Source organism: Triturus cristatus, chromosome 3_2 (genome assembly GCF_964204655.1).
Source record: "Triturus cristatus chromosome 3_2, aTriCri1.1, whole genome shotgun sequence".
NCBI lineage: Eukaryota > Metazoa > Chordata > Amphibia > Caudata > Salamandridae > Triturus > Triturus cristatus.
The window spans coordinates 810583680-810610616 of NC_140584.1; the positions used below are offsets into that span (position 1 = coordinate 810583680).

The window sequence follows — 26937 nt, forward strand, 5'->3', positions numbered from 1 at the left end:
ACAGGTTTTGGTAAGCACAGGCGATTAGGTGGCATATGTATCAAACGATTTTGTATTCGCAAATGCTGCGATTCGCTAATTTTGCGATTCCTTAATTTTATGTAATCATTTAAGGAATCGCAAATTGCGATTCCTTAAATGCTATGCAACAAGCACCCAAGTTGTGCGATTTCTACGTAAGAAATCGCAAATTACCACCAACTTCAAGTTGGTGGTAATTGGCGATTTCTTTGAAAAATGCACTTTTTGCATTTATGTGTGCCATATGCGCACACATGCTCATTTCAGGGGTGCATCAGGGTGTCCTTATGACACCCTTGCACCCTTGAAATTATTCATAATTTGCGATTCTCTATTTGCGAATCGCAAATTGAGAATGACTTCCCATTCATTCCTATGGGCCTCCTGGCCCATAGGAATGAATAGGAAGGTATTCCTTAATTGCGATTTCGCAATTTGCTAATCGAAATTAAGGAATAACAAGAAATCACAAAATATTTGAGAATTTTTAAATACATCCCGTTTTGCGATTCTCAAATAGCGATTCTCAAATAATCGCTATTTGAGAATCGCAATAACGGATTTTGATACATATGCCTCTAAGTGATTTGCCCAGAAACACAGGATGTTGAGCCAACGCTGAGACTCAAACCTGCTTCCTCAGCGTCAAAGTTGGCAGCTCTAGCCATTACACCACAACCTCTTGTGCAAGAACTAAAGCATTTTCAATATTATATACAACAAAGCCATAGTCGTATGTATTCATGTAGTATATTTATCTTATCCAACTAACAACCTTAGACAAAACCAATAGTCCTGGCTGATTGTAGGTGTAATGCTACTTGTATTACATATGTGGAGGTAATAACAGAAGCAGCAACATACCAGTTGGGCAGCACATTATGCTAAGCACATATTTTGAGCATATATGTTTAAGCCACATCCTTAATTATATCGGCCACGCCCCTTTGAGAGACCCCCCCCCCCATTTTTCATCCCACTTAAAGCCCTGTCATGAGGTTAGCGCCCCACTCTACAGAATGCAGAGGGGGAGGCTTTTAAGGTCGGACCAAATACCTCATGTTGCTGTCACGCTGTGAGTCTTACACCATGTGCGGCAGTGCTCCACTTTTCACCACTCTTGATGGCCATCGTGTTCTATTTAGAGTTTCACATTGGGGGATCATAATGCAAATTCCAGTTCATCATTTGTAAGTATTTTGGAATGGATCCAGTTGCTAGTTCACAGGTTTTTGTACATATGGAAATACGCAGAATCTCCTCCAAGGATGCCTTCAAATTGGAAGTAAAAAGATTCCTCATGAACAAGTTCTTACCTTAAAAGGGTCTCGGATCGTCTGCTTCAATGCATTGGACATACACCCTAAGCCCTACCCTGGGTGTTATACTTCCTTTACTAATCATTTGCTCCTCTCCTAGTTCGCGAAGTACCAGTTGATATCTTATTCTTTGTTGTCCTCTTTCGATTGTAACCTTTTTGTTTGGTATGCCTATTTGATTTGTTTGGGTTGTTATCCCTTTTGATGCCTGTACTGCAACTGTTACCTTCCATTCCCTCAAATTGTAAAGCGCTCTGATATCCTTTGGGATCATGTTCGTGCTATATAAAACTTTATAAATAAATAAATATGCGGGAATTGTATAGAGAAAATAAGTTTATTCAAGATTCATTTTGGAGCTGTCATTAGTCCAGGCTGGTCAATGTAGAAGTCATTAGATATTTCTATTGAACCACTAGAATGTCTTTTGTTTTTTCTTCTGGAGACAGAGGCGTACTTTAGATGAAAGTTTTCACAAGACTTTAGCAATAAATTACCTGTAGACCCATTCAGCCCTTGTTTATGTATCACCGCCCTATTATGAGGACAGCGGAAGGAGACCTTCCTGATGACGAAACACTGACCAGCTCTGTCATCAAGAACGTCATGTAGACAGTGAAGATGCCACAGAAAATTAAGTTGGAATACCCACTCCAGTTAAGTTATACTTGCTGGTCCGCCATTATGTTTGGCAGCACCTACTAGCTGGAAGACTGCAATGCATTAACATGGAAGCCTTTCAAAGCATGCCCATCAAGGGTCCCTGACATTCTAGGAGGAAACTCCGGGGGTTACATTTCTAAAACCCGCATATGATAGCAGCATTTCCAGCATGCTTTTGAGGTAGCATTACCACCATAGACTTTTTTAACTGAGATAGCTGAATGTCAGAATATTGACTCACAAAATATCGTTCTACAAAAATATTGTAGCAAAAACATTGACAGCCAAAGTAACATGAAGGAGTGTGTAAATAAGTATTTAATATTCTTAACTTCACTTGTGCACACCTTGAAATATATGTTTATCGTCAAGGTTAAAGAGTTAAATATAGTAAATCTAGACTTACCTGCATATACTTGCCAGCACACAATTTTTGGTATGATATTTTTGTGGCACATTATTTAGCAGTCAATATTATGGTAGGTATACTTAGTAGGCTGCACCCATCACGGCAGTAGAAGCTACCTAAGGAGAAAAACAACTAACTGCCAAGGCAGCCATCTTTGAATAGGGCTGACCTTTTACACCAGTGTGGTGTAGGTCATAATATATCCGTTTGAGCACTTGCCAGAAAGATCCTAGATAGGGTTCCTGGGGTCCGATGTTTAACACCCACTGCATTCAGCAGAAATTACTTTGCAAGAGTAACTGTAATTGCAAAACGTTAACTTTTTGTCCAAACACTAATCTTATTCTTGGACTATTTTTCGTTTGCATTGAATGACAAAGGTGGTCATTTAGACTTTAGCAGGCAAATGGCCTATGGCCAAGGCAATCAGCCTCAGCCTCCATTGGTTCGACCATACCACTATGTGTCGACCATCGGTAGCGGCTCCTCGAGGGAGTGCTGCTGGGCTGGGCAGGGGAGGGTCAGGGTGGGAATTACATTGCGCGTGCTGCAATGTAATTTGTTTAATTTATTTATTTATTTATGTACTTACCTCCGTTCGGCCGTATGCCGGAATTTACTACTGGCCCTCCCCCACCCAGCCCCACCGCACCGCAGCACTCCCTCGAGGAGACGCTACTGTCGACCATACCCCAGGAGTCGGAAGTTTTTTTTCTCCAAAGTGGCTCATGTCTCCATAGCAGTATCTACTTTTGGGAAATAAAACCACAAGGGCAAAACTGTAATGCCATGGTGCATTGGCTAAAATGTCAAAACCTTTTAGGTCTTGCCTGCAGAAAGGGATAGCTGTCTGTTGTCAGGCGCCTACTGTGAGCAATACAATTCTGCACGATAGAGGGTTTCTTGTCTTTCTCAAATCCCTGCTCCTGATTTGATGGCTGTCCTCCCTGTTCTCATGTTTGTCCTGCTCATTGAGTGTTTCTGTCTCACCACAGTTTAATTGCATGGCAGGCATCCTTCAAATGCTGATATCAGACTTAGCATTACAATGCATATGAGGGACTGTTTACTGTCACTCACTGGCTCTCACTAAGCCACCTGCTAACCCCCACCCCTTCTCTTTATTAAAAACATTGCGCCTCCTCCCAATGGCTGCTTACCGTCCCCAGCCCCTTCACACTCTGCACACCTGCCTACCACTGTATCAATGGGGTGCCATCTTAAGATTAGTGTTTTAACCATTCCAAGATGGTAACCCATCTGCGCATATTTAAAGCATAAGATGTATTCAGATATGGTCACTGTGGATGCACATACATTCGCAGCAGCCATTTTTAAATGTTTTTAAAGCATGTGGAAATTAATTTAAAGACCTGGGAGAAAACAAACATTGGAAAAGAAATTAGGTTTCACAGGTGAAACCTATCAGCTTTGGGAAATGCTTGTTTCCAGTGGAAGATAGACCTCCGTCCCTGTCCCAAAGCAGTAGTCTTTCTTCAGAAAAAATATGTTCCTGATGCACTGAGATATTTCTCACAGTGCATGTGGTACTTACATTTTGTTTTCCAACAACTTCATTCATTAAAGGAATAAAACAAAGGCCACTAGCATGGTCTTTTCACAATATTGTCTTTTATTATCTGCAATGGTTAGATGATATGCCTTGACAAGTGACAAAGAAGGGCAATACGGGATGGGTAATGGGCACTTCTTTCTTACTGTAAGAATTTGTCCAGTCTGTTTCGGGGGATGTTGATGCCATGGATTAGACGCATCTCGATTCCTGGCAGCCCGTCTGCACTGATTATGCCTTTTCTATCAATAGGGATAAACATGGGCTCCTGATGCAGTGCGCTTTCCTGATGTGCTTGGACCACGGAGACCAGGTTGAGCATACCATCCTGATTAAGATCGATAGAGAACTGTATAAAGGAATGGTCCCCGGTTTTGAAGTCCCTCTTTGGTTTTATCACTCGGTGATCCAGCAACGTGTTCACCAGATCTCTTTTGAATAATTTCCAGCAGTTCTGTTTCAAAAAGATCTGGCACAGCTCATCATCCCTAAGAAAATAGAAAATGTCACATAATTTCCTAGAAAAACAACACACATTTCCGAAAGTTGGTGAAACATTTATTCTTCATCAGCAACATTATTTGGTATAGACTGTGATTATTTAAGCAACATAAACAGCAAACTTATTCTACAGTACACAAACTCGGTGCAGGCTGTGCCATTTGAAGTAATATTTAACATTGGTGGGGCCCACTATTGTTCTGTCTTCCCCTTTGTCCCTTTCCTTCTCTTTAGGTTTAAATTTGCCTTAAAACCAGCCTCTTTTTTTAAAATCAGCATTCCCGAGGTTAAACACCTAGTAATATCTTCTAGAGCCTGGGAACGTGCAAACATAAAGCAGAATAATGTAATCTAAATCTTTCCACACGTCCATTATAGATCTTTCCCTTTTCTCCTTTATCTCCTTTTCTTTTCTGCTCCCTTCCGTTCCATTTCTATGTCCTCTCTTGCTCCCATGCTCCCAATCCTTTTCCTTTCCATGATTTATTTTTATTTTTTGGTTTGATTAGTTGTCTTTCTCTATCACAGTATCTAAAAAAGTTGCTCCCCTCGGTTCTTCTCCAACCACGAACCCTTTTATACCACCTTTTCATTGGAGGCCTGTGCCACAGACGTCAAGATCAGAGGGTCTACTAGAGATCAGTTCTACAGGCCAGTGTGACACGGAAGTGCTAATCAATGTCAGTTCTTCAGCCCTCTTAAGCCCCTGATCACTGTCAAGAACCATGCATTATAACCAATGGGTGACAGCAGAAAAATCCACAGGCACCTCAGGGGGTAAGAAAGGTAGATGTATGGATACCTCCTCCCAAGCAAGACTTTTCATACAATTTTATCCAAACCCAGGATGGCTCCTAAAGCCTCTAATGACTCCTACTGGTGGTATATGCTGCAGTTGCGAAAAGGAAATAATTCATTTTGTTCTTTAACCCTCACACACCCTATTGGTGTCATGCTTCATCATCGGGTTCACCCAGACTCCTAACGGTCTGGGTGGGCTCGACCGTCTTTCAGGGAGCTCTTAGGAGATGTAGGCCAGGGGGATGTAAAGATTAAAAATCCTACTACCGCCCCAGGTATCCCTTTATTAGCGGGGATGTAGTGGATATTAAAAAATAGTAAAAAGCGGATCTTATCAGAGGTTATGGTCCTAAAACCCTACAGATTTGCCAACATGTTTCAGCCCACACAAGGAGGACAAAAATTGGTCCGGGGCTTTCGTCAGGGCACAAAAAAGAGTTCCCTCCCTGGTTTATTCAAGACAAATTATGTTGACCTGTCAATTGATTTTTGAAGGTACAGATAGCTGTCACTTTCATGAACACCATAAGTTATAGATGTTTGAATGACAAAAAATAAAAACTTTTTATATCACAGTGAGGAGAATACTTATCCTCCTTTCTTCTGTAATAGAAAAATTCCACCTGTTAGGAGAAAAAAGAGAAAAACAAAAGAAAAAAGACTAAACGTATTTCAATAAAAGTCTTGTAGTACCACTCCTATTCATGCTTGGGTGCAAATTTTCATTTAGTGCAAGGTCTATGTTCGTGTAACAACAACCAACAGAGCCCAATTGAATTGAGTTAATCCAAAAAACACCCAATTTGGGTGGTGTGCGCAATATCACATTAGGTCAATAATATTCGTCAATGAGGAAAAAACCTGTTTAGAAATCACCATCTACGTTAAAAACCACTGTATTTCGTGACACAATGGTATCATTATTTGTGAGCTCCTGTATGCCAGGCACATTTCGTGATTATCAGGAGTTTTAAATCCGTTCGTGATTTTTATGTCACCCAATATGGTCCGGTGTCACTTCAGAGTATACACGCTCATGCACTATGATTGAATGTGACTAATGAATCCATGTTGAAGCCAACCAGATTAATATTAACATGTAATCGCCAACACAAAGCCCTCCGCAAAATTGTGAATAAAAACTGGCCACTGGTACTTAATGACCCTGTATTAGGAAGCTGTTTGACAGCTATTCCAAGCATTTCCTATAGGAAAGCTCGTTCTATGAGCAATGCTCTTGTAAAGAGTAGTCCCGAGGTGACAGTGACCAAAAATTGGTTGGGCAGCAGGACTGGCTTTTACAAGTGTGCCACTTGTAAAGCCTGCAAACAGGGTTTGAACACAAAAACGTATACCACTCCCTTTAAACCTAGACTTGTTGCCATTACTAAGTCCCTAAACTGCAAAACAGAATTTGCAATATATGTGCTGGAGTGTCTGTGTGGCCTGCGCTATGTGGGAAGTGCTAAGCTGTAGGTTCACAAACGGATACTCCAGCACATGAGAGCCATCAACAACAAAGATGCCACTTATCCGGTGGCAAGACATTTCCAGGAACACCACGATAGCAACATACAACATTTAAAATACTTTGTTGTGGACACTGTCTTGCCCCTTAGAAGGGGTGGTAATCGGGAATACCTCCTTAGGAAACTTGAAACTAAATATATCTTGGAGCTCAACTGCAAAACACCACACGGTCTCAATATCAGTGAGGAGTTTTTCACCTGCCTTTAAGCAACACTGTTCTCACATCCAGAATCTTTTAGCTGGCATCAGTACCGTCTTTCTTGAATTTTAATGTAAGAAAATGTATCTTTTATATTAATTTTATGTATATGATTTCACGCCTTTGAATGACGGCTGTGATTCAAAGAGGGTTAAAGCACGTTTTTTTTTTTTTTTTAGCACTAGCACTTTGCATATTGAAGAGTTCTGCATGAGTATTGGTCCACTTGGGCAGGACCTTCGAACCTAGGATGTTATATTGACAGAGCAAGTGTGCAATCCAGTCTTGCCAGTAGAATTGGAGCAAGCAGGACAAGATGTACCATTATATTACCACGTGGTTTTATGACAGAGTTTTTAGAAGGGTCTTAATTGGCCGCTAATTAATATGATATCGTATATAATGTTGTATGATCTATTTTATGACAATTTTATACTGATGTTTTTATAGCACTGTCATTGTAACAAAATCTTAACTTATTTAATAATTTATTTTATTTAAGTTGCCATGCATGTCTTAAATATTTATGACTTCATGAATATTTATTGTGTATTTTGCACATATTTATGGTACCCCCATAGTGGGGATCAATTATTTGAAGGCTCCGAGTTATCATGTTCACCATTTCCTCATGAAGTGTAATTTCTATGTCTATTATGCACTTTCCACGTGTGATTCTGTGCACTGCCACTTTAAAAATGAAAAAATGGCTTCGCAACGCATCATGTGATCAAGGCCTCGGTGGAGGCTGAAACGCGTTATGGCGGTGGTGCGGGCATTCTGTGAATAAACCCGTTTTTTGGCACTGAACCTGGGTCTGCCTTCTCGTCTTTGAAACCGGTGGCGTGAAGTGTTGCGGATATATAGATATATATATATATATATATATATATATTATATTATCTACTGGCGGTCGCCAGTAGATAGTTATAGTTACAACCTAGTTTCCATAGTAAATCTCAAAATTCTATTTTGAATAACTTTGGCGCCGGTTGACGAATCCTCGCGAAATTTTCATAACAAATGGGGCGCTCCGTTCAGCTCCTACCCTGAAAGTCTCGGGGTGATTCGTCAAGCGGGGGCCGAGAAAAAGGGGGGGTCCCAAAACGCATTTTCCCCATGCATTTTTCCATAGGACCTTTAGTCGCAGCTACAGCCCGAATGGCTGAACAGAATTACGTGAAATTTGGCAGAGAGGTAGCCATAAGGTCAAGGAAGTGTAAATCTGTTCAGTATTTCCTGAGAAAATAGCATTTAAAAGCATATCAATATCTATTGATATGCCGTGCGCGAGCGCAATTCTAATTGGTTGTTAGATGTCGGTAAACATTCGAATCGGTCGAAACCAGGAAGTGTCGGCCGCCATTTTGTCTCTCGCAGTCTGAGGGGGTGAAAAAAAAAGGTGGAGAACGTGAAAAGGGGGCAGAATGGACAGTTCCTGACCCCCTAGCCTTGGTCAGGGGGTCACAGAAGGACCACCAAGGGAGAAAAAAATTTTATTTTTTTTTTTTACAAATCGCGAGGTGCGCGCACGGCACGCACTGCGAACCGTGGGTGATCGGTGCGCGAAGCGCACCGAGCGCCCACAGCGCGCGCACGCTGCGCGAATGGCACGGTGCGCGCACGCTGCGCGAAGGGCACGGTGCACGCACGGTGCGCACACGGTGAAAAACCTGAAAAAAAAATACATTAATAAATACATAACTTAGCATTTAAAAAACCGTACAAATTCACTGAAAAAACCATAGGTTTCACACATGTTATAGTTACGAATTAGCATTTAAAAAACCTTGCAAATTCACTTAAAAAAACCATAGGTTTCACACATGTTATAGTTAGCTGGACATTTCACTCGTAAAAAACCAATGAAATTCCCCCGTTATAGTTAGTGCAGGCAACTATAACTCACGCGACCGCAATCCTCTGCTGATGACGTCAGATATTACATCACTGATGACATATGTGTCTTTATGAAAAATAAATATTTGTAATATATGTATAGCTAAAGATTAATGGAAGAAGACATGGGTAAATAAGTGTCTAAATACAGTGATGTAATATCTGACGTCATCAGCAGAGGATTGCGGTCGCGTGTGTTATAGTTGCCTGCACTAACTATAACGGGGGAATTTCATTGGTTTTTTACGAGTGAAATGTCCAGCTAACTATAACATGTGTGAAACCTATGGTTTTTTAAGTGAATATATATATATATATATATATATATATATATATATATATATATATATATATATATATATATATATATATACACCTGAAACGGCGACTACTAAAGTAAGCTGAATCATGGGACTACCAGGAGCCTTGCATTTCCGTAATCTCATTGCCCAAGAGGAAGGAGCAGACAGCTCTGAAACGCGTTGGCTAGGAGTAACAATGACGGCTTGGATTGACCTTTAAAAATGCCATGAATAAATGAAGTTTTCTTCCATTCTGCTGTCGAGTGCTTATCCGAATGCAGAGCCTTTGAAAAACACATATATATATATATATATTCCTCCAGGTGCCCCAGAACATGAAGACGCCACTCCACGGAAGATGATTTAGTTGCATGCTGGGTAATGAAGTCAAAATTAAACCTTCCAGTAGGGTCCGTTTTCTTGCCAAAATGTTTTAACCCATATTCTTTGTCGTTTAGCACAGCCCTCCGGTGGGCTGCTGGGTTGCTTTCCTGATTCAAATTACGCATCCCTCGTGCTGGCAGGCAATGAAGATTCACGGCCTCGCAGTCCTGTCATTTTCAGGTGGTGCATCTTCCGCGGCTTGGAGCCTGCCGCGTACAACATTCCTCCAGGTGCCCCAGAACATGAAGACGCCACTCCACGGAGGATGATTTACAAAACCTTTTATTGCAAACCACAGAAAGCAGCCCAGTCCTTGCTGTCCCTTACGCGTTTCAGTGTAACAAACACCTTAATCATAGGGGGAGGGGGAACTTGGCAAGATCCGGTGAGTACTTCACATCTTTTTATCCCATAGCGCAGTCACTTTCCAGTAAGTTGCATGCTGGGTAATGAAGTCAAAATTAAACCTTCCAGTAGGGTCCGTTTTCTTGCCAAAATGTTTTTAACCCCATATTCTTTGTCGTTTAGCACAGCCCTCCGGTGGGCTGCTGGGTTGCTTTCCTGATTCAAATTACGCATCCCTCGTGCTGGCAGGCAATGAAGATTCACGGCCTCGCAGTCCTGTCATTTTCAGGTGGTGCATCTTCCGCGGCTTGGAGCCTGCCGCGTACAACATTCCTCCAGGTGCCCCAGAACATGAAGACGCCACTCCACGGAGGATGATTTACAAAACCTTTTATTGCAAACCACGGAGAGCAGCCCAGTCCTTGCTGTCCCTTACGCGTTTCAGTGTAACAAACACCTTAATCATAGGGGGAGGGGGAACTTGGCAAGATCCGGTGAGTACTTCACATCTTTTTATCCCATAGCGCAGTCATTTTCCAGTAAGTTGCATGCTGGGTAATGAAGTCAAAATTAAACCTTCCAGTAGGGTCCGTTTTCTTGCCAAAATGTTTTTAACCCCATATTCTTTGTCGTTTAGCACAGCCCTCCGGTGGGCTGCTGGGTTGCTTTCCTGATTCAAATTACGCATCCCTCGTGCTGGCAGGCAATGAAGATTCACGGCCTCGCAGTCCTGTCATTTTCAGGTGGTGCATCTTCCGCGGCTTGGAGCCTGCCGCGTACAACATTCCTCCAGGTGCTAAACGACAAAGAATATGGGGTTAAAAACATTTTGGCAAGAAAACGGACCCTACTGGAAGGTTTAATTTTGACTTCATTACCGGATCTTGCCAAGTTCCCCCTCCCCCTATGATTAAGGTGTTTGTTACACTGAAACGCGTAAGAGACAGCAAGGACTGGGCTGCATTCCGTGGTTTGCAATAAAAGGTTTTGTAAATCATCCTCCGTGGAGTGGCGTTTTCATGTTCTGGGGCACCTGGAGGAATGTTGTACGCGGCAGGCTCCAAGCCGCGGAAGATGCACCACCTGAAAATGACAGGACTGCGAGGCCGTGAATCTTCATTGCCTGCCAGCACGAGGGATGCGGAATTTGAATCAGGAAAGCAACCCAGCAGCCCACCGGAGGGCTGTGCAAAACGATAAAGAAATTGGGGTTAAAAACATTTTGGCAAGAAAACGGACCCTACTGGAAGGTTTAATTTTGACTTCATTACCCAGCATGCAACTTACTGGAAAGTGACTGCGCTAGGGGATAAAAAGATGTGAAGTACTCACCGGATCTTGCCAAGTTCCCCCTCCCCCTATGATTAAGGTGTTTGTTACACTGAAACGCGTAAGGGACAGCAAGGACTGGGCTGCTTTCCGTGGTTTGCAATAAAAGGTTTTGTAAATCATCCTCCGTGGAGTGGCGTCTTCATGTTCTGGGGCACCTGGAGGAATGTTGTACGCGGCAGGCTCCAAGCCGCGGAAGATGCACCACCTGAAAATGACAGGACTGCGAGGCCGTGAATCTTCATTGCCTGCCAGCACGAGGGATGCGGAATTTGAATCAGGAAAGCAACCCAGCAGCCCACCGGAGGGCTGTGCAAAACGATAAAGAAATTGGGGTTAAAAACATTTTGGCAAGAAAACGGACCCTACTGGAAGGTTTAATTTTGACTTCATTACCCAGCATGCAACTTACTGGAAAGTGACTGCGCTAGGGGATAAAAAGATGTGAAGTACTCACCGGATCTTGCCAAGTTCCCCCTCCCCCTATGATTAAGGTGTTTGTTACACTGAAACGCGTAAGGGACAGCAAGGACTGGGCTGCTTTCCGTGGTTTGCAATAAAAGGTTTTGTAAATCATCCTCCGTGGAGTGGCGTCTTCATGTTCTGGGGCACCTGGAGGAATGTTGTACGCGGCAGGCTCCAAGCCGCGGAAGATGCACCACCTGAAAATGACAGGACTGCGAGGCCGTGAATCTTCATTGCCTGCCAGCACGAGGGATGCGGAATTTGAATCAGGAAAGCAACCCAGCAGCCCACCGGAGGGCTGTGCAAAACGATAAAGAAATTGGGGTTAAAAACATTTTGGCAAGAAAACGGACCCTACTGGAAGGTTTAATTTTGACTTCATTACCCAGCATGCAACTTACTGGAAAGTGACTGCGCTATGGGATAAAAAGATGTGAAGTACTCACCGGATCTTGCCAAGTTCCCCCTCCCCCTATGATTAAGGTGTTTGTTACACTGAAACGCGTAAGGGACAGCAAGGACTGGGCTGCTTTCCGTGGTTTGCAATAAAAGGTTTTGTAAATCATCCTCCGTGGAGTGGCGTCTTCATGTTCTGGGGCACCTGGAGGAATATATATATATATATATATATATATATTCACGAGACAATAAACACAGATTCAAATGGCTTATTACTGCCTGATAAATATCGGTCCCTTTAACGCAGTTTTCTGCGTTAAATGGGCGTGCAATGGGTGTTGCTGGGGGCGTTCCCAGCAACATCCATGGCTTTTTGACACTGCCCCAGATTTACGAGAACTCATAAATATGAGGCAGCGCCAAAAACGTACGCCTCCCCAGAGGAGGCATATGAGAGGTACAACGAGGAGAGATATATTTTTCCCCTCGTTTTTCTGCAGCACGCATAGAAAGAGGAAAAAGCCTCCCGAAAGCGAAAACGTTTCCCTTCCTGTACAAAAATAATCATCCCCGCAACGCAGACACCCTTGCACCATGGTGCAAAGGTGCCTGCGTTGGGACACGGCAGCCCATTGTGCGCCGGCGCAGGGGAAAAAACAGGAATGCGCTGTATCTGATATATACTGTGCATTCCTGCCCTTTTCTTTTACCATAGGGCAGCGCAGCAGGAAGTTCTGCTGCGCTGCTCTACGGCAAAACCTCATAATGAGGTCCATAGTCTATACAATGTTGCAGAGCTCAAGAAACAAATAACGCTCAGGGGCAACGGGGGAGCTCGCCTGTTTCGGCCCATTTGAGCATTGTTTTGATCGATTTGACCTCTCTGAAGAGAGACTGCAATTCTAAGCAATTCCACTTTAGCCAAATTAAATTAGCACTTCTTCAACTTGTAAAAAGCCACTTAACCAGATCCCAGATGACATGTCTCTAGGTCAGTGTCTGTTTTGAAAAAGGCATGGAGATTTTATTATCAAACAGGAGGTTTCTATTATGCATTTCTTTTCCTGTTTTAATTCAATAGCAGCCAAGGTAAACAAACTATTATTTCCAAGTAACACTAAGGAAACAACCGCAAGATGGTGTCACAAAGGGGACAGCTAATGAAGCGTCCTATGGTGTAATAATTGTTTTGACTGTGAACAATAAGTCTTCTTTTCTTGCTATATATATTTTACCCAGTGTTTATAGCCAAGATCATGTTTGTGCTGCTAATAACTTTGGCCTCGTTTGATGAATCTCCACAAAACGTTCCAAAAACGTGCTACTTTGTGACTGGTTTGCACATTGAAAGTTTTGGAGTGAGCCATCAAGCGGGGGCTGAGAAAAAGGGGGGGTTCCTAATCACATTTTCCCCATTCATTCTTCCTTAGGAATTTTAGACACAGCTGCAGCCCAATCTGAAGAACAGATTTACCCCAAATTTGGTAAAAAACTTGATCTTGGCCCCAAAAGAGTGCTTTTTGTAATTTAGTGCAAATCCGTTCTGTATTTTTTGTGCAATTAATTCTCAAAAACGTTGTATATCTAGGGACTCAGAGGATCCGCAGAGCCCCCAGATTTCCTGCTGAGATCTGATTGGCGCATGCAAAAAGAACAATTGATGGACAGAATGCAGAACAATGTCATACATTCCCCCCATTACAGATATCTGGGCCTAAATCCATCGTTTTTTTGCTCACCGTGCTCTTCCAGTTTGGACCCAGCCATATGCTAATCAGTCTTGAGCCTGCGCCCAATGGGAACAGTTCAGCCCGAACTGCCAGGCCAGTTCTTCCCTGGACTGGAAACAAGCATCCTAGGACCGGTGTCGGGCTTTCAGCCCTCATCAGCTAGGATAGCTTGACTCCAGTGGCATGGATAGCAGTGGACCCACGTCTGGGCATACCCGTCCCACTCGGGGTGTACAAATGCAAAAAGAACAATTGATGGACAGAATGCAGAACAATGTCATACATTCACCCCAGTACAGAGGTCTGGCCCTAAATCCATCGTTTTTTTGCTCACCATGCCATTCCAGTTTGGACCAAGCCATATGCAAATCAGTCTTGACCCTGTGCCCATTGGGAACAGTCCAGCCCGAGCTGCCAGGCCACCACATGGTGTATGGATATGGTACCCCCCAGGTCCTCTGTCCCTGGCCGTCTAGGGGTTTAGGGTCCTGCTACAAGCCCCCAAATCTGTTTCCATCTGCCGTTTTGCTGCGGGTTGACAGCCGCAGAACGACCGGCAGAAAGGGATATTGTAATCCCTATGGCGGTGCCTGACAGGCACCCATGCAGTTCTGGGATTCCAGGGAGGTCCGAGAGGTGGTTGGATACGGACTGCCAGTCGGGACCATGGCGTTCGGTGCCACCTGTCAAAATGCCATTATTAGATGGCAGACAGAAATCCCTGGTACGATGGCCAAAAATCTTACGGCCATCTCAATGAGGCCCATAGTTACTTGAGATAACTATAATTTCTGTCGTTTTTAGAGTTTAAAACATTATGTTGTTACTTAACATTTCATCTAAGTATAATGTTAATTTAACTTTTTTTTCAGTGTATATACATGTGTATCCCAAAACGCGTTGAGTTGTTACCTGAGGATAAAAAATGTATGCATCAGGACTCCTTGAGAGTGCGGGTTCTTCTTTGCTAGTGGCAAGGAGCGTGTTCTGGACATTTCGGGCCTCCACGGCCATTCACGTGCCGCAAACTACGGGGACGGAGGCTGTTATGGGACCTTGTTGGCTGATATAGATATAGATAAATATCTATATCTCTATATTTATTTAGATATATATATATCTGTATATATATACATACAGAAATAGATATATATCTTTTTTTTTTTTTCGAGCTGTAGGATTTATTAGCACCATCGTCACTTCGAGGAACACTTGCCCTGAACTATAAGGAGTTTCCTGTTGGATTCCACATATGTGTGGTCTATGTTAAAGTCAAGAATTTTAAGTGCTAGGATAGCTAGCCCAGACAGTAGGTGCTCTATTATGTGAAAAAAATGTTTGCTATCCCATATGGTAACATAATGCCTAGGACTGCCAGGGGATAGATGTGTCTCCTGTATCAGAATTAAACTTTGTTTTTTGTGGGTCATCAACATATTTTTCACTTTTCTAGTGTGGTTTAGAACCCTACAGTTTTTAGCTCAAGATGGTGTTTTCTCTGTATGTCCTCTGACAGCCATTAAGGTGTCTTTCTAAGTGACCGCTATAGTCGGCTGTCATCACCTCTGCCTTGCATAAAGAATCACGGCCCTTATAGTGTCTTTTTCTGCTTAAGTAAAATACTAACCCAACTTTCCTCAGCTATCTCTTTTTCCTACTAAGTATCTTTTTTTTATTGAACAATTTCAGGGAAATACAGGCAGACATGGCATGAACAGTATTAGCTTGCCGAGTATTACAAAAGACCAATCAGCACGTTTTTCACATGCCGTAATCGGCTGCAATTCGTAATTACATAGTATTAAAATAATACACACCAGGTAAGCCGTTGTAACTAAGTGCCATCCAGTGTGATTCTATGTCGGGACCGGAGGCAAGGATTATACTTTTCCTTCTTTCCTTTAATCCATCATTCACAACACAGCAGCCATTAAAGTCCTAAAACTACTTTTCCCATTAACACAAGGGAAAAAAAACACAAAGAACCAAAGTCTCTCTTTAATGTCCATCAACAGGTCCTCAACAAAGTCCTCTGTCACTGCCTGCTCCTCCTCTTTCTTCGCTGCTCAGCAGCCAGTTAAGTGGTTCTTTTTTTAGGTCTCGCCTGAGACAGCGCTTTAGCGCTGCTCTGGCGAGACTTATAGTAAGCACGTTTTGGAAGTGCAAACAGTGGCTTTTCAGGCCTCCAAATACAGTGCATGTGCGTCGGCCGGGCGCGCGCACCATTTGGAGACCTGAAAGCACTCGTTTGCTTTCACTTTCGCGGGCCGTACGGCCGCTTTGATGTGATCGCGATTACTTTCACACACGCACATACCGTTAATTAGTGCATTTAGGGCGAAAGATTGTCCATAATCAGCAGGATGTGCCGACGCAGAGGCTCGAACAAGGATCCCCAGCTCTCAAGTTCTCAGCTCTAACTGCTGCGCCACAGACGGTCTCTCACTCTGGGAATCCCTGTGTTCACCTTAAAGGGTCGGCTCTGATGTTTGCCCGGCCGCATCTTTGTTTTCTTCGGCGCGGCTCACAAATTCTAATTTTTCGATATTTTACTTTTTTCGTAAGCAGCATAGCACACTACCTATGCTCCGCTGGTTATTTTAGTAACACACATAGAGTCCTCCCCTCACCCTCCTCCAGGTTTCAAAGCATGTCCTTTCAATTTCAAAAAAGCGTCACTAGTACTGTGTTCACTACAGAATCGGACTAGCAGCCTGGGAGCCTCACAGATGTGAGTACCTTACAAGCAACTCACTGGCTGCATTACGATGTGTACGAGCTTACAGCTTCACTCTCTGTTTCCCTGTCTTGTAGAGAGGGGGGGGGGGGTCGTTTCCCGATTTTACCCCTGCTTTGCTGGATTCCGTCATCTTTGTTTTTTGGAAGCAGTACCTCCAAGCCCGCGTAACAGATGCCTCGAAGCGTGAGCCTTTCACCATGGCAGTGTAAAGGTCACGGCACAGTGTCTCAGTGGAGGAAGGAGTCATTTAACTTTGCAAGGTAGTGGCATAGCTTGTCTTACAGCGTTACCAAAGCCTGCATCCAAGATACCATTTGAGTTGCATTGACACATAGAGTCCTTCCCTCACCCTCTTCCAGGTTTCAAATTGTGTCCTTTTATTTTAAACAAACATTTGCAATGCAATAGGTCTCGCATTTACGCGAGTTTAAGCTATTGGCATTGTAAATGACAATACCTTTTATTTTAGGTTTTAAAAACAAAAACATAAATAAAAGGCATTGTCATTTACAATGCCAATAGCTCAAACTCGCGTAAATGCGAGACCTATTGCATTGCAAATGCTTGTCTCTTTTATGCCTTATGAGCTTACGTTTCACGAAACGCTGTGATTTGAACTGTAGCACCACGCGCTTTGTTTTGCCTTTCAGATTACTCTCTGTGTTTCATTTCATGGTGATTAACTTGCGCTCATTACGCGAGTTAATCACCATGACCGTGGTGTGGTCCGCTGCCCCATAGAGGGCGCTGTGGGGGGGCAGGGGGGGGGCGCGATGCTTTGGCTTGTGGTGAGCGTCTCCCACATCAGGAATCCAGACACGCACCGCAGAGGCCTGACATTGCTTGCGCCTGTCCCCCGACTGCTCCAGTGAACGCCCAGCGATAACGGCTGGGACTGTATATCCAGATTCTCTTCTCTTGACTCCCCGCTGGGGCCGGTAGTTTGTGCGGTGCACACTGAAACGCCTGGAAGGGTCAGTATTGTTGGGCCTGACAGGCCTGCTTTGGGACACGTTTTTCCCGGGCAGCATAAACCCTGTAGATACAAGGGTGGTTCCGTGTCCCTGGGCTTCCATCCATAAATCTGTGCGCCTTTAGGTGCACCCATATCTGCCTGGGACTTCCCCCCCAGCCCATATCCTGACACGCTTGTGTGTTTTACTACAGACTCACTTCGCCCTTGGGCCTACCACACTATATAGGCCTCAGGCCTTATCCTTGGTCCGTCCCATCCTCACACAGTAAAGTAAATCAGTTCTAGGACATGAAGTCACAAGACACACTAGGAGGAGGACTCCCTGGCCTACCAACAATGGGACGATGACTTCTATGAGGCCATCAACACCTCAATTTACAGAGCAGTCAATGAATTAAAGGCTCCTAAGGAGAAGAGGCTGCAGACAGAATAGTGCAGTAATGCTCAAGAATTGCCCGGTCTGCCAACGCTGTTCCTGCCCCGGAGACACCTCCTCAAGAGGCCTTAGAAGAAGTGCGAGGAGTGGGTGGACAAGGAAACGTTTTCGCTCCTTAAGCACGTTTTTATGGCCAAAACAGCCCCGCAGGAGGGCCCCATTGATCGGTATTGGCGCTCCTGCCAAGATAAACTTCTGGATGCCATCGGCCCTATGACCAAGATCTTGGACATAGCGGAGGAGGCCAAGGCCTCAGGTTCCCTCATTGCCCAGATGTCCTCTCTAGCTGGGCTCAGCATGCCATTTGTTTTATGGGGAACGCCAACTGCGCCTCCTCAGTGGAGCGTCACCTCTCCGTCCTCATCAAGGTCGACCCCAAGCTAGGGGATCTTGCCTTGTCTGAATCAGGCACGCTGGCCCAGGAGGGTTTATTCCGCGACCCCTTCGTAAAGGAGTTGGAAAAAAGTTTATGGCAACCTTAACGTCATTAGACAAGACACATACGAATATCAAACGTGTCTTCACACCCTGGATTTTCCAGGGGTTCGTCGTGGCAGGGGGCCGCTCGGCGGGCCGTTTCTCCCCTTCCTCCTCTTTCAGGGAATAAGGCTCCGGGCACAGGCAATATCATGTTAAAGCCAAGTTGAGGGTGGGGGGGAGACTGGTGTCGTACCTGCCGGCCTGGGCTTCCATTAGTTCAGACGCATGGGTTCTGCAGACAGTACAGGGGTTTCAAATCAAATTTTACAGTTCCCCCCTCTAGTACAAGCGCCCCTGCCCCATCAGCTTTTCCGCTCACGACATGGCGCTCACAGACCAGGTGGTGGCAGCCCTCCTGCAGAAAGGGGCCATCTGCCCTTCAGTGGTACACCCCAGGAGATCCCTCAACAACCTCTTTTTAGTCGACAAGGCCAACGGGGCCGTAGACCGGTTAACAACTTCAAAGATTTCAATGAGTGGCTGGTGTACCGCCATTTCAAAATGGAGGGCATTCATCTCCTCAGGTACATGCTGCTTCCATCCAATTGGATGATGCGCCTGGACCTGAAAGATGTACCTGTCAGTTCCCATTTCCCCTCCTCACTGTTGATTTCTGCAGTTCATGTTGCGTGGCCAGACCTTCGAGTTTCTTTTCCTGCCCTTCGGCCTCTCATCTGCCCCTTTTTGCTTCACAAAGGTCCTCAATCCAGCAGTGCAATTCCTACGAGCTCAGGGAATACGGCTAATCATCTACCTGGACGATATGCTCATGTTAGTGCAGCAGCTCGATAAATTGTTGGCGCATCTCCATTTGGTCATAAATCTGCTGTAGGGGCTGGGGTTCGTTATTAATGAAAATAAGCCCCTTCTCACCCTGACGCAGAGGGCGATCTTCCTGGGTTTTTGTCATAGATTCCACCGAGTCTTCCCCGAGTCTTGCACAATGGAGGTGTTAGGAGAGGGAAAAGTAGTGAGTTCCCTTTTGGTTGCCAGTTTTTCCCAAATGTCAAGCACCATTTCCGTGGGTGTAGCTAGGTAAGTGCTACATGGTCTAGTGTGTTTGGGCAGCCAGGAAAGATCCCAGATGGACCTGAACGCCACTGCACGGTCTATATGGAACCAGTGCTTCTCACTCTTTCGTACCACCCACTCTGAGATGTATCATAGGTGTGCAGACCAATAATATTCAAGGAGATGGGGGCAAGCCAAGCTGCCCCTATTCCTAGGTTGAGTCAGGAGAGAAGTAGAGATTCTTGGCTGTTTCCCATTCCAAATAAAGGTGCAGCGGTCCCTTTGTAGGCAGAGGATGTCACCCTGGGGGATCGGGGTAGGTAAGATTTGAAATAGATATACGGCTCATGGGAATATATTCATCTTTACGACATTAATGCGGCCCAGCCAGGAGATGTGATGGTGTTTCCACCTTCTGAGGTCCTCCAGGGTAGCCTTCCAAAGTTGCGGCCAGTTGGCCTGCATCCAAGAAGTTAGTTTAGATGTCAGGTTGAGGCCCACGTATCTGATCGTGCCAGACGACCACTGAAAGGGCGCTAGGGTTTGCAGAGTGGGGAGATCTTGCGGAGGGATGCTCAGGTTAAGCACACATGACTTTGAAATATTTTTTAAAATTTTTATTTTGTTTATTAGCTTTTAACAGATCATACCTTGTCCAAAAAAAAACAGTTTACAACTCACAGGCTGTAGGACTACCACACTCTCCAATCCATATTTTACAAACACATAACGACATCTTCCAGTTGTGCACTTGAAATTTACACTGCATCACATAGTCAATGATCTGGAGTACTTTGTAAATAATCAACCAAATACTTCCAATAGTCTCTAGGCTTGGCGCCGGCGGGCAGCTCCTCTTCATACGTTTTCAGCGCTTCCCGGCAATATGCCATATCTTCAAGCCAGCTTTTAATGGTGGGGGTTTACCCAGATGAAGAGTCTGAACCACGCTATGAAGCGCAGCCAGAGTGACTGGAGCTTCAAGAAGCTCCGTGTGTTGGGCGTGAGCAGGCTCCCAATCACAAGTGTTCAGGTACTCCTCTATCATGGCTGGGGGACCTCGTCCTTTTCATAAAGCGTTTGGTAGTAGCCCTGAAACACCAGCTGTTTGTAGCATTTGCAGATTGCCCATCCCTTGTCCTCTAGCCTCAGTTTGGCGATATGGGCTTGGCCTGTGCCTGCCTAAGCTGTCTAGCAAGCATCAATGCTACTTTATTCCCGCTGTCGTAGTAGCACCGTTTGAGAGCAAGGAGGGTACATTACGCTCTATTGGTGCGGTGGGCCCTCAATTGCCCGCGTAGCATTGCTAATTGGTGTTGGTGATGCCGGGTAGGGGTGGAATAAACCTACTTCTCTAGATTTCTAATCTCTGTCAACAGGTTGGTCTCAACCAGTCATGTCTCTCTAGCTCTGGTGATAGCATTTGTAGAGATCACCCCCGATGGTAGCCTTAAAGCCATCCCAAAGCTTGGGCAGCAAGGTGTCGGGCAGAGCAGTCAATGTAAAGTAGTCCAAAATTCCTTTGTGGAGCTCAGCCTTGTCAACTGGATTCAGAAGGAGTTTTTGCAGAAGACACCATCGAGGTGGACCCTGGTGTGTCAGTTTGTCAGTGGCCCAAACCAATTCTAAATGAACGTGGTACAAGATTGATATGAGGAGGGAGGGGGTTAAAAAGACATGGTTGATGTGCGAGTTTGTGGTATGTACATGAGAGTAAAATTAATAAACACTGCTATCTGGGTATTGATATCACCAAGCGTCCATTATCCCTAGATCTGTGATGTACCTTTTTAGTTGCATAGACATGGCACCAGTGCCTTGGTATGTGGTTGTTTGGTCGGGATTCCACACTAAGTTGAAGTCACCACCAATAATGATGTCCCCCCCCCCAACCCCGCAGCTGGTCACGTAGCAAGTGTTGAAGATAAATGTCCTGGGATTGGTTTGTAGCAATCACATTGAGAATTGTGAAAGGTCTGTGGTCTCTGTACATGTGAAGTACCAAGAAGCGCCCCTCTTAGTCTTTCACTATTTTTGAGAGAGATGCACTGAAGCTCCCCTTAATGGGTACTCCTAGTCTTAGTGTTTTCACGAATGTGTGCACCCAGGAAAACAGTATCTCAACGGAGGTGAGTCTCCTTGAGTAAGATAATGTCTGGATCATGTTGCAATAGGTATGCCCATTCCTGCCAGCGTTTGTTGGGCGAGTTAAGGTCCCTAACATTAAGGTAGAGCCCATTGGCATTGTTATCTATGGATACGCTAGCAATGAGTGACTGTAGGTCAGTAGCCTGTAGGGTCAAGCAGTAAATAGCAGGCAGTCGGGTCTGGGAACAAGTCATTTCCACCCCCCAATGCTGCATGCAGGGCAGGTATGCTACTCCCCGGAGACAGAGCTTAGGCAATTATCTTTGCCTAATGCGGATTGGGCATGTATCTGTTGGTGGAGGGGTGATACCTGCACTGTTCCTCCCACAGTATGTGAGAGTCACTGGGGAATGTCGTCCTTCACCTATGGAAGGAGAACAAACAATGATAATAACAACCAACGGACCAACCAGCTACAACACAGACATTTGCGTCCCGTGGGGATCGACACCAAGGTGCCTGCATCCCGTTTGAGGAGTCGGGGGTAGGCAGTCATCAGCAGGTGTTCCATTCTGTACTGGTAGGTAAAATCCAGTTAGTCTCCAGGCCCCTGCACCACAAAGCATCTGTGACATTGGGCGGCTATGCTTTCAAGTGGTCCAGCAAAGAAGGGACATCAGCATCTCTGTATCCAGCAGCCCCAGGACTACAGGGAGCCGGTAGATGAGGGGGGCAGTAAAGGATCTTTTTTCATGTGTTGAAGATGCTGTATGATGTCTTGTTTCGTCCCCTGTGATGCTGCCTCCTTTCGTTGCTTGTCAGAGTGAAGATGCCGTACCATGGTCCAGATATTTTGCAGGTCTTCTCTATCATGGGGTTGTGATTGTAAGGTGCTCTTATTCTGGGTATCTGTGGAGAGCCCCAGGAGCTGTTTCATCCTCACCAAAGAGCGCAGGGCTCACCTATTGCCTTCCCATGTAAACAAAAGTGTAAAAGGATATCCTCATTGGTATCAGATTCTCATCTCATGGAGCTTGTCAGTGATTGGTTAAAAGTCACACCTGTGGTTTAGGGTGACTGGAGAGAGATCCTGAAACAGTTGTATAGTGTTGCCCCGGAATACCAGACCTGCTTTGCCCCTGGAGGCACGCAGAATAGCTTCTTTTTCTGTAAAGAAGTGGAAACTACTCAAGATGTCTGGGACAGTAACAGGGCGTCCAAGAGCCATGGATATCCGATGTGCCCTCTCTAGAGCCGGTGGTGGGAGTTCTTTGTCTCCTCAGATTGTTTGTAGGAGTTAAGCTGTGAATGCCATGTATTCGGTACCTTCCGCGTCTTTAGGCACACCCGTGATATGTATGTTGTTCCGCTGACTCCTGTATTTCAGGTCCTCCTGCTTAGCTTGCAACTCTATTTGCTGTTCTTCTAGTGTCACCATTCTCCTCCAGAGCATCTCATGGTCTTGAGAGTGCATATCCATGGTATGTTCCAGGTCATCGATCTGTCCCCCAATCTCGGAGTCATCACGCCAGATGTCCTTAATGCAGGATTTGAAGTCTGCCTTGAGGGAGCCAATTTCAGGAACCCTCTCCTTTAAAAACTGGTCCATGCAATCCTGTGATATAAGCAGCGAGTGCGTGCACCCTGTCATGGATGCATCAGAAGGGCCTGGCACCTCTGAAGCCACCAGGGGTGCTTTGCTATAGAGAGAAGTGACCGGATTGTCTTTGGTGGCCTTGGAACGTGGCATGGCGCTGTAACTTCGGGGCTAGAAGTGCTTAGTTCCTGGTGTAGGCCCAGGCCTCACTATTGTCGCACTCAAGGGCAGGCCCTATTATTGAGTCCAAATGAATACCCAGGCCACCGACTTTGTAGGAGTACTTTAGTTGGTCGGGTCAGAACAGTGGATTAGAGGGCTGGTGTGCGACACTGACCCTTCCCAACCAAGGAAGCTGCAATGGGAGCTGTCTCTGGGTACTAGTATGCTTCAGCAGACAAGCACATTTCCTAATCACGGATGGCACGACCAGTTTCTCAAGGAGTGCCAATTGCTCAGCTTGGCCACACCCCTCTTATTCACTGCTAAGTAGCATTGATGCCAGCACCGGCTCGGTGCCAGTCTGAGAGTTTCCTCTACTACAGCAGCCCCACTGCTTTCTCACCTCACAGGCAGCTGCAGAGTTCAACACCGGAGCACCAGGTGATCCCCAGGCAATTGCTCCCAGCAGGTCATTGGTTCCCCCAAGCAGAGTGCTGATCAGCTTCGTGCTATTGGTAGGGGTCTCAGGTGCTATCCATAGCCAGGTGGCAGGGCCACAGGAGCCAGGCACCCTTCACTGCAATGATATACCTCAAGGGCCTCGGTGTCCCAGGGGTATCCCCAAGCACACAGAAGTATGGGGAAATGTCTATAAGGAGGAGGCCAGCCACCTCCTACCGCCTGCCAGCCCTCCCAGGGAGTGATGCCTCAGTGGACTAGGGCAGAGGTAGTCACGCTCACCTGTGGGATTGCAACTCTGCGAAGTGTAGGCCCACCACTCAGTCCGGCGTTATTGTTTAATGGCCTCATGGCGGGGGGGCGCATGAGTTCCCGTTGCGCTGACCTTGTTGGGCCACTCAGGGGGCACAGCGTGGCAAACTCTCCTCATTGGCTGCTGTCCTCCGTGACAATCCTCCGCTGCATTATTTCCTGCACAGTGCAGTGCGCCCCCAGTCAGGCCTGCAGTCAACCGTCACAGCCACCCGACCCTCTCACCAGATGGTGCACCGCTGGGCTTCCGCGCTCACCGCACAGTCTCTGCATGGGGCGCCTCAAGATTGAGGCCCCTGATCATTAATTGTTGCTGCTAGTGGTCCCACCACGTCAGGACCAGGTGAGCGCGGGCACACTCTGGGTCTGTATTCCCCTGATTACTGGGCCAGTCTGTCTTCTTCTGGTCCCTCAGCATTGGCCAGGCTTCGCTCCCCGCTGTCTGGACCGCAGGATACGGAAAGGTATCCCACAAGATGGTGGCTCCGGTTCCAGTAAGCCGCATCCGCCAGGCTGTGTCTCTGTTGCCGGGGCAGCCACCCAAGTAGAAAATTGGGCCCCCCCAGAATAGCATATTTACATATCAATTTGTGAATAGATTTTTTGTTTAAAGAATGTCTAAGGACAGCTTCACTCACAGAGAAGATGTAGAGGCACAGTTTTTTTGTGACAACTTAAAATACTTTATTATGGATTCGGTCCAAAAAGCTGTCTGATTGTATGTCAGATATTTCTAGGAACTTAGCTGCCTCAATGCAAAAATATTGGGAAAGAAGTGACTTTCAACACAAAATAAACCTTCTCCGGAGATATCCTGAGAATCTGGCACATTCTCCATGACCTACAGTTACCATTGCTACCATAGGCTGCCCCAAACTGTTGCACCCGACATGCAATCAGGGACAGCAAACATTTTAGGAGTGGAGTTCATTCCCCTTCCATGCTATGATATTGGTCAGGGAAAAGATCATAACTGTCTCTGTCTAGACACTCTTGTTTTGATCTTTGTTTATGCCATTACTTGATAATGTATGTTTATAGAACGAGTTATGGCTTTGCAAAGCGCGAGTTATGTTCGACCTTTGTAAAACTCTCAAAATAAAAATGAAACAAAAATAAAGCCTATTATTAACAAAAATATAAACTTGCAAGGTTCAGGTCCCCTCCTGAGAGGATGTTAATTTGTTGTGCAAATTATCCCTTCCTATAAATATACTAATTTACAGGGTACAAATGATCATGTGGACCGGCTTGATAATGACAGTGGTGAAAAAGATTACCAGGACCCAGATCTTCTAATTTGACAAGGACCACCCGAGAAGAGGTGAAAAGATTCTCAAAGTGACTTGAGTGAATCCTCGCAGAGCTTAAACATAACATTCCTGGATTTTATGGGAGAACCCATGTTTGATCCCACTTTAAAACACCAACCTAATTCTACAGAATGGTTCATTTCTGAACATGTGGCTGACTATGTTTTCATTATAGCTGAGACAACTTTCCACAAAGTAACTAGTAATAGATTATGTTCGGCAAGTCCCTGCCCTTCATAGACCCCAACATGTATTGCTTCCCAAATTTGGAAAATACCCTAAAAAAAGGGTTGGATCGAGCTTGGACAAATTGCCAAGACAGTCTTTTGGATTTGACAGGCTTGCTGACTGCATTTCTTGACTTAGCCAAGAGCTAGATTAGGAGGCTCAAGAGTAGACCCCGGAACTCTTTCTCATTGAGTTCATAGGGCAATTTGCATTCTAAGGAATACAAATGCACATGCAGCTATCTCCCAGTAAAGGCACAAATGACTCCTGTTAGAGATAGACCCTAAATTGAGAAGCTTATCTTCAAAAGAAAAAGGTCAGCAGGCTAACATCCTGCATTTTGGAGACTTATTGTAAAGGAGGTGAACAACTATGTAGCTATTTTTGAATCTACACACAAAGCTCAATTCGATCTTCGGCGCTAGAGTTTTTGGCAGGGCTGGTAAAAGAACAAGTTGCTTTTTGGCCCGTTACCTCTCATGAGGGAATAAATATCACAGAAGCGCCTTCGGATTCGCTCAACAATATAAACCCTGTTTCTATCCCCAAAGAAGTAGAGGCTTCAGGAACAGGGGATATCAGTGTAGATGTATACAAAATGGAGGTAATAATTTTCAAAACTGGCCTACATCATGTAGAGGGTCAATTGGCACACTTTCTTCCAGCCTTCCATACCATTACCACATACTCTTTGATGCTACACAAAGTTCAAGGATATGGTGAAGACTACTATCATACCCCCTCTAACATTTTCCACCTCATCCATTCCTTTTCTCTCAAGAGCAAACTCATTGTTAATTCCAAAAGGTCCCTCTCTTCTGCTGAAGGAAGCGATAGAAGTTACGAATTTCAACCCATCAGGGTTTCTGAGTATAATATTCTTAGAGAAAAACAAAAACAAAAACTTCTGACGTGATAAATCTGAACAAGTTCAACAATGTTGTGGTCTACCATCATTTCAAGATGGAAATGATTGTAGATCTCAGTAACTCGCTTTTGGAAAGAAACCGGATGGTTCGTTTAGACCTTCAGTTTGATTATCTCACAATACCAGTTTACACAGATTTCAGGAAATATCTAAAACTCCAATGGAAAGACTCACTTATCCAAATCTAAACACCTCCTTTCAGTCTCTCTTCAGCCCCATGGTGCTCCACAAAGATAATGAGACCAGTAGTAGCTCACTTAATGGCTCAAGGAAAACGGTTAATCATCTATCTGGATGATTTTCTCTTTATGGCCCAAAACAAAAGTCAATTGCAATCG

General features: G+C 45.0%; 1 protein-coding gene across 1 annotated transcript in view; it reads right to left on the reverse strand.

The window, feature by feature from the left end:
* Positions 1–4025: 4025 nt before the first annotated feature.
* The window catches only part of LOC146858189 (cyclic nucleotide-binding domain-containing protein 2-like), a 397706-nt gene continuing 374794 nt past the window's right edge, over positions 4026–26937 (reverse strand). Inside the window, exon 9 of the mRNA XM_085648957.1 lies at positions 4026–4473. Within this exon, the coding sequence (XP_085505083.1) occupies positions 4128–4473 (346 nt within the window). The 3' untranslated portion in view covers positions 4026–4127. The remainder of the gene's footprint in view (positions 4474–26937) is intronic.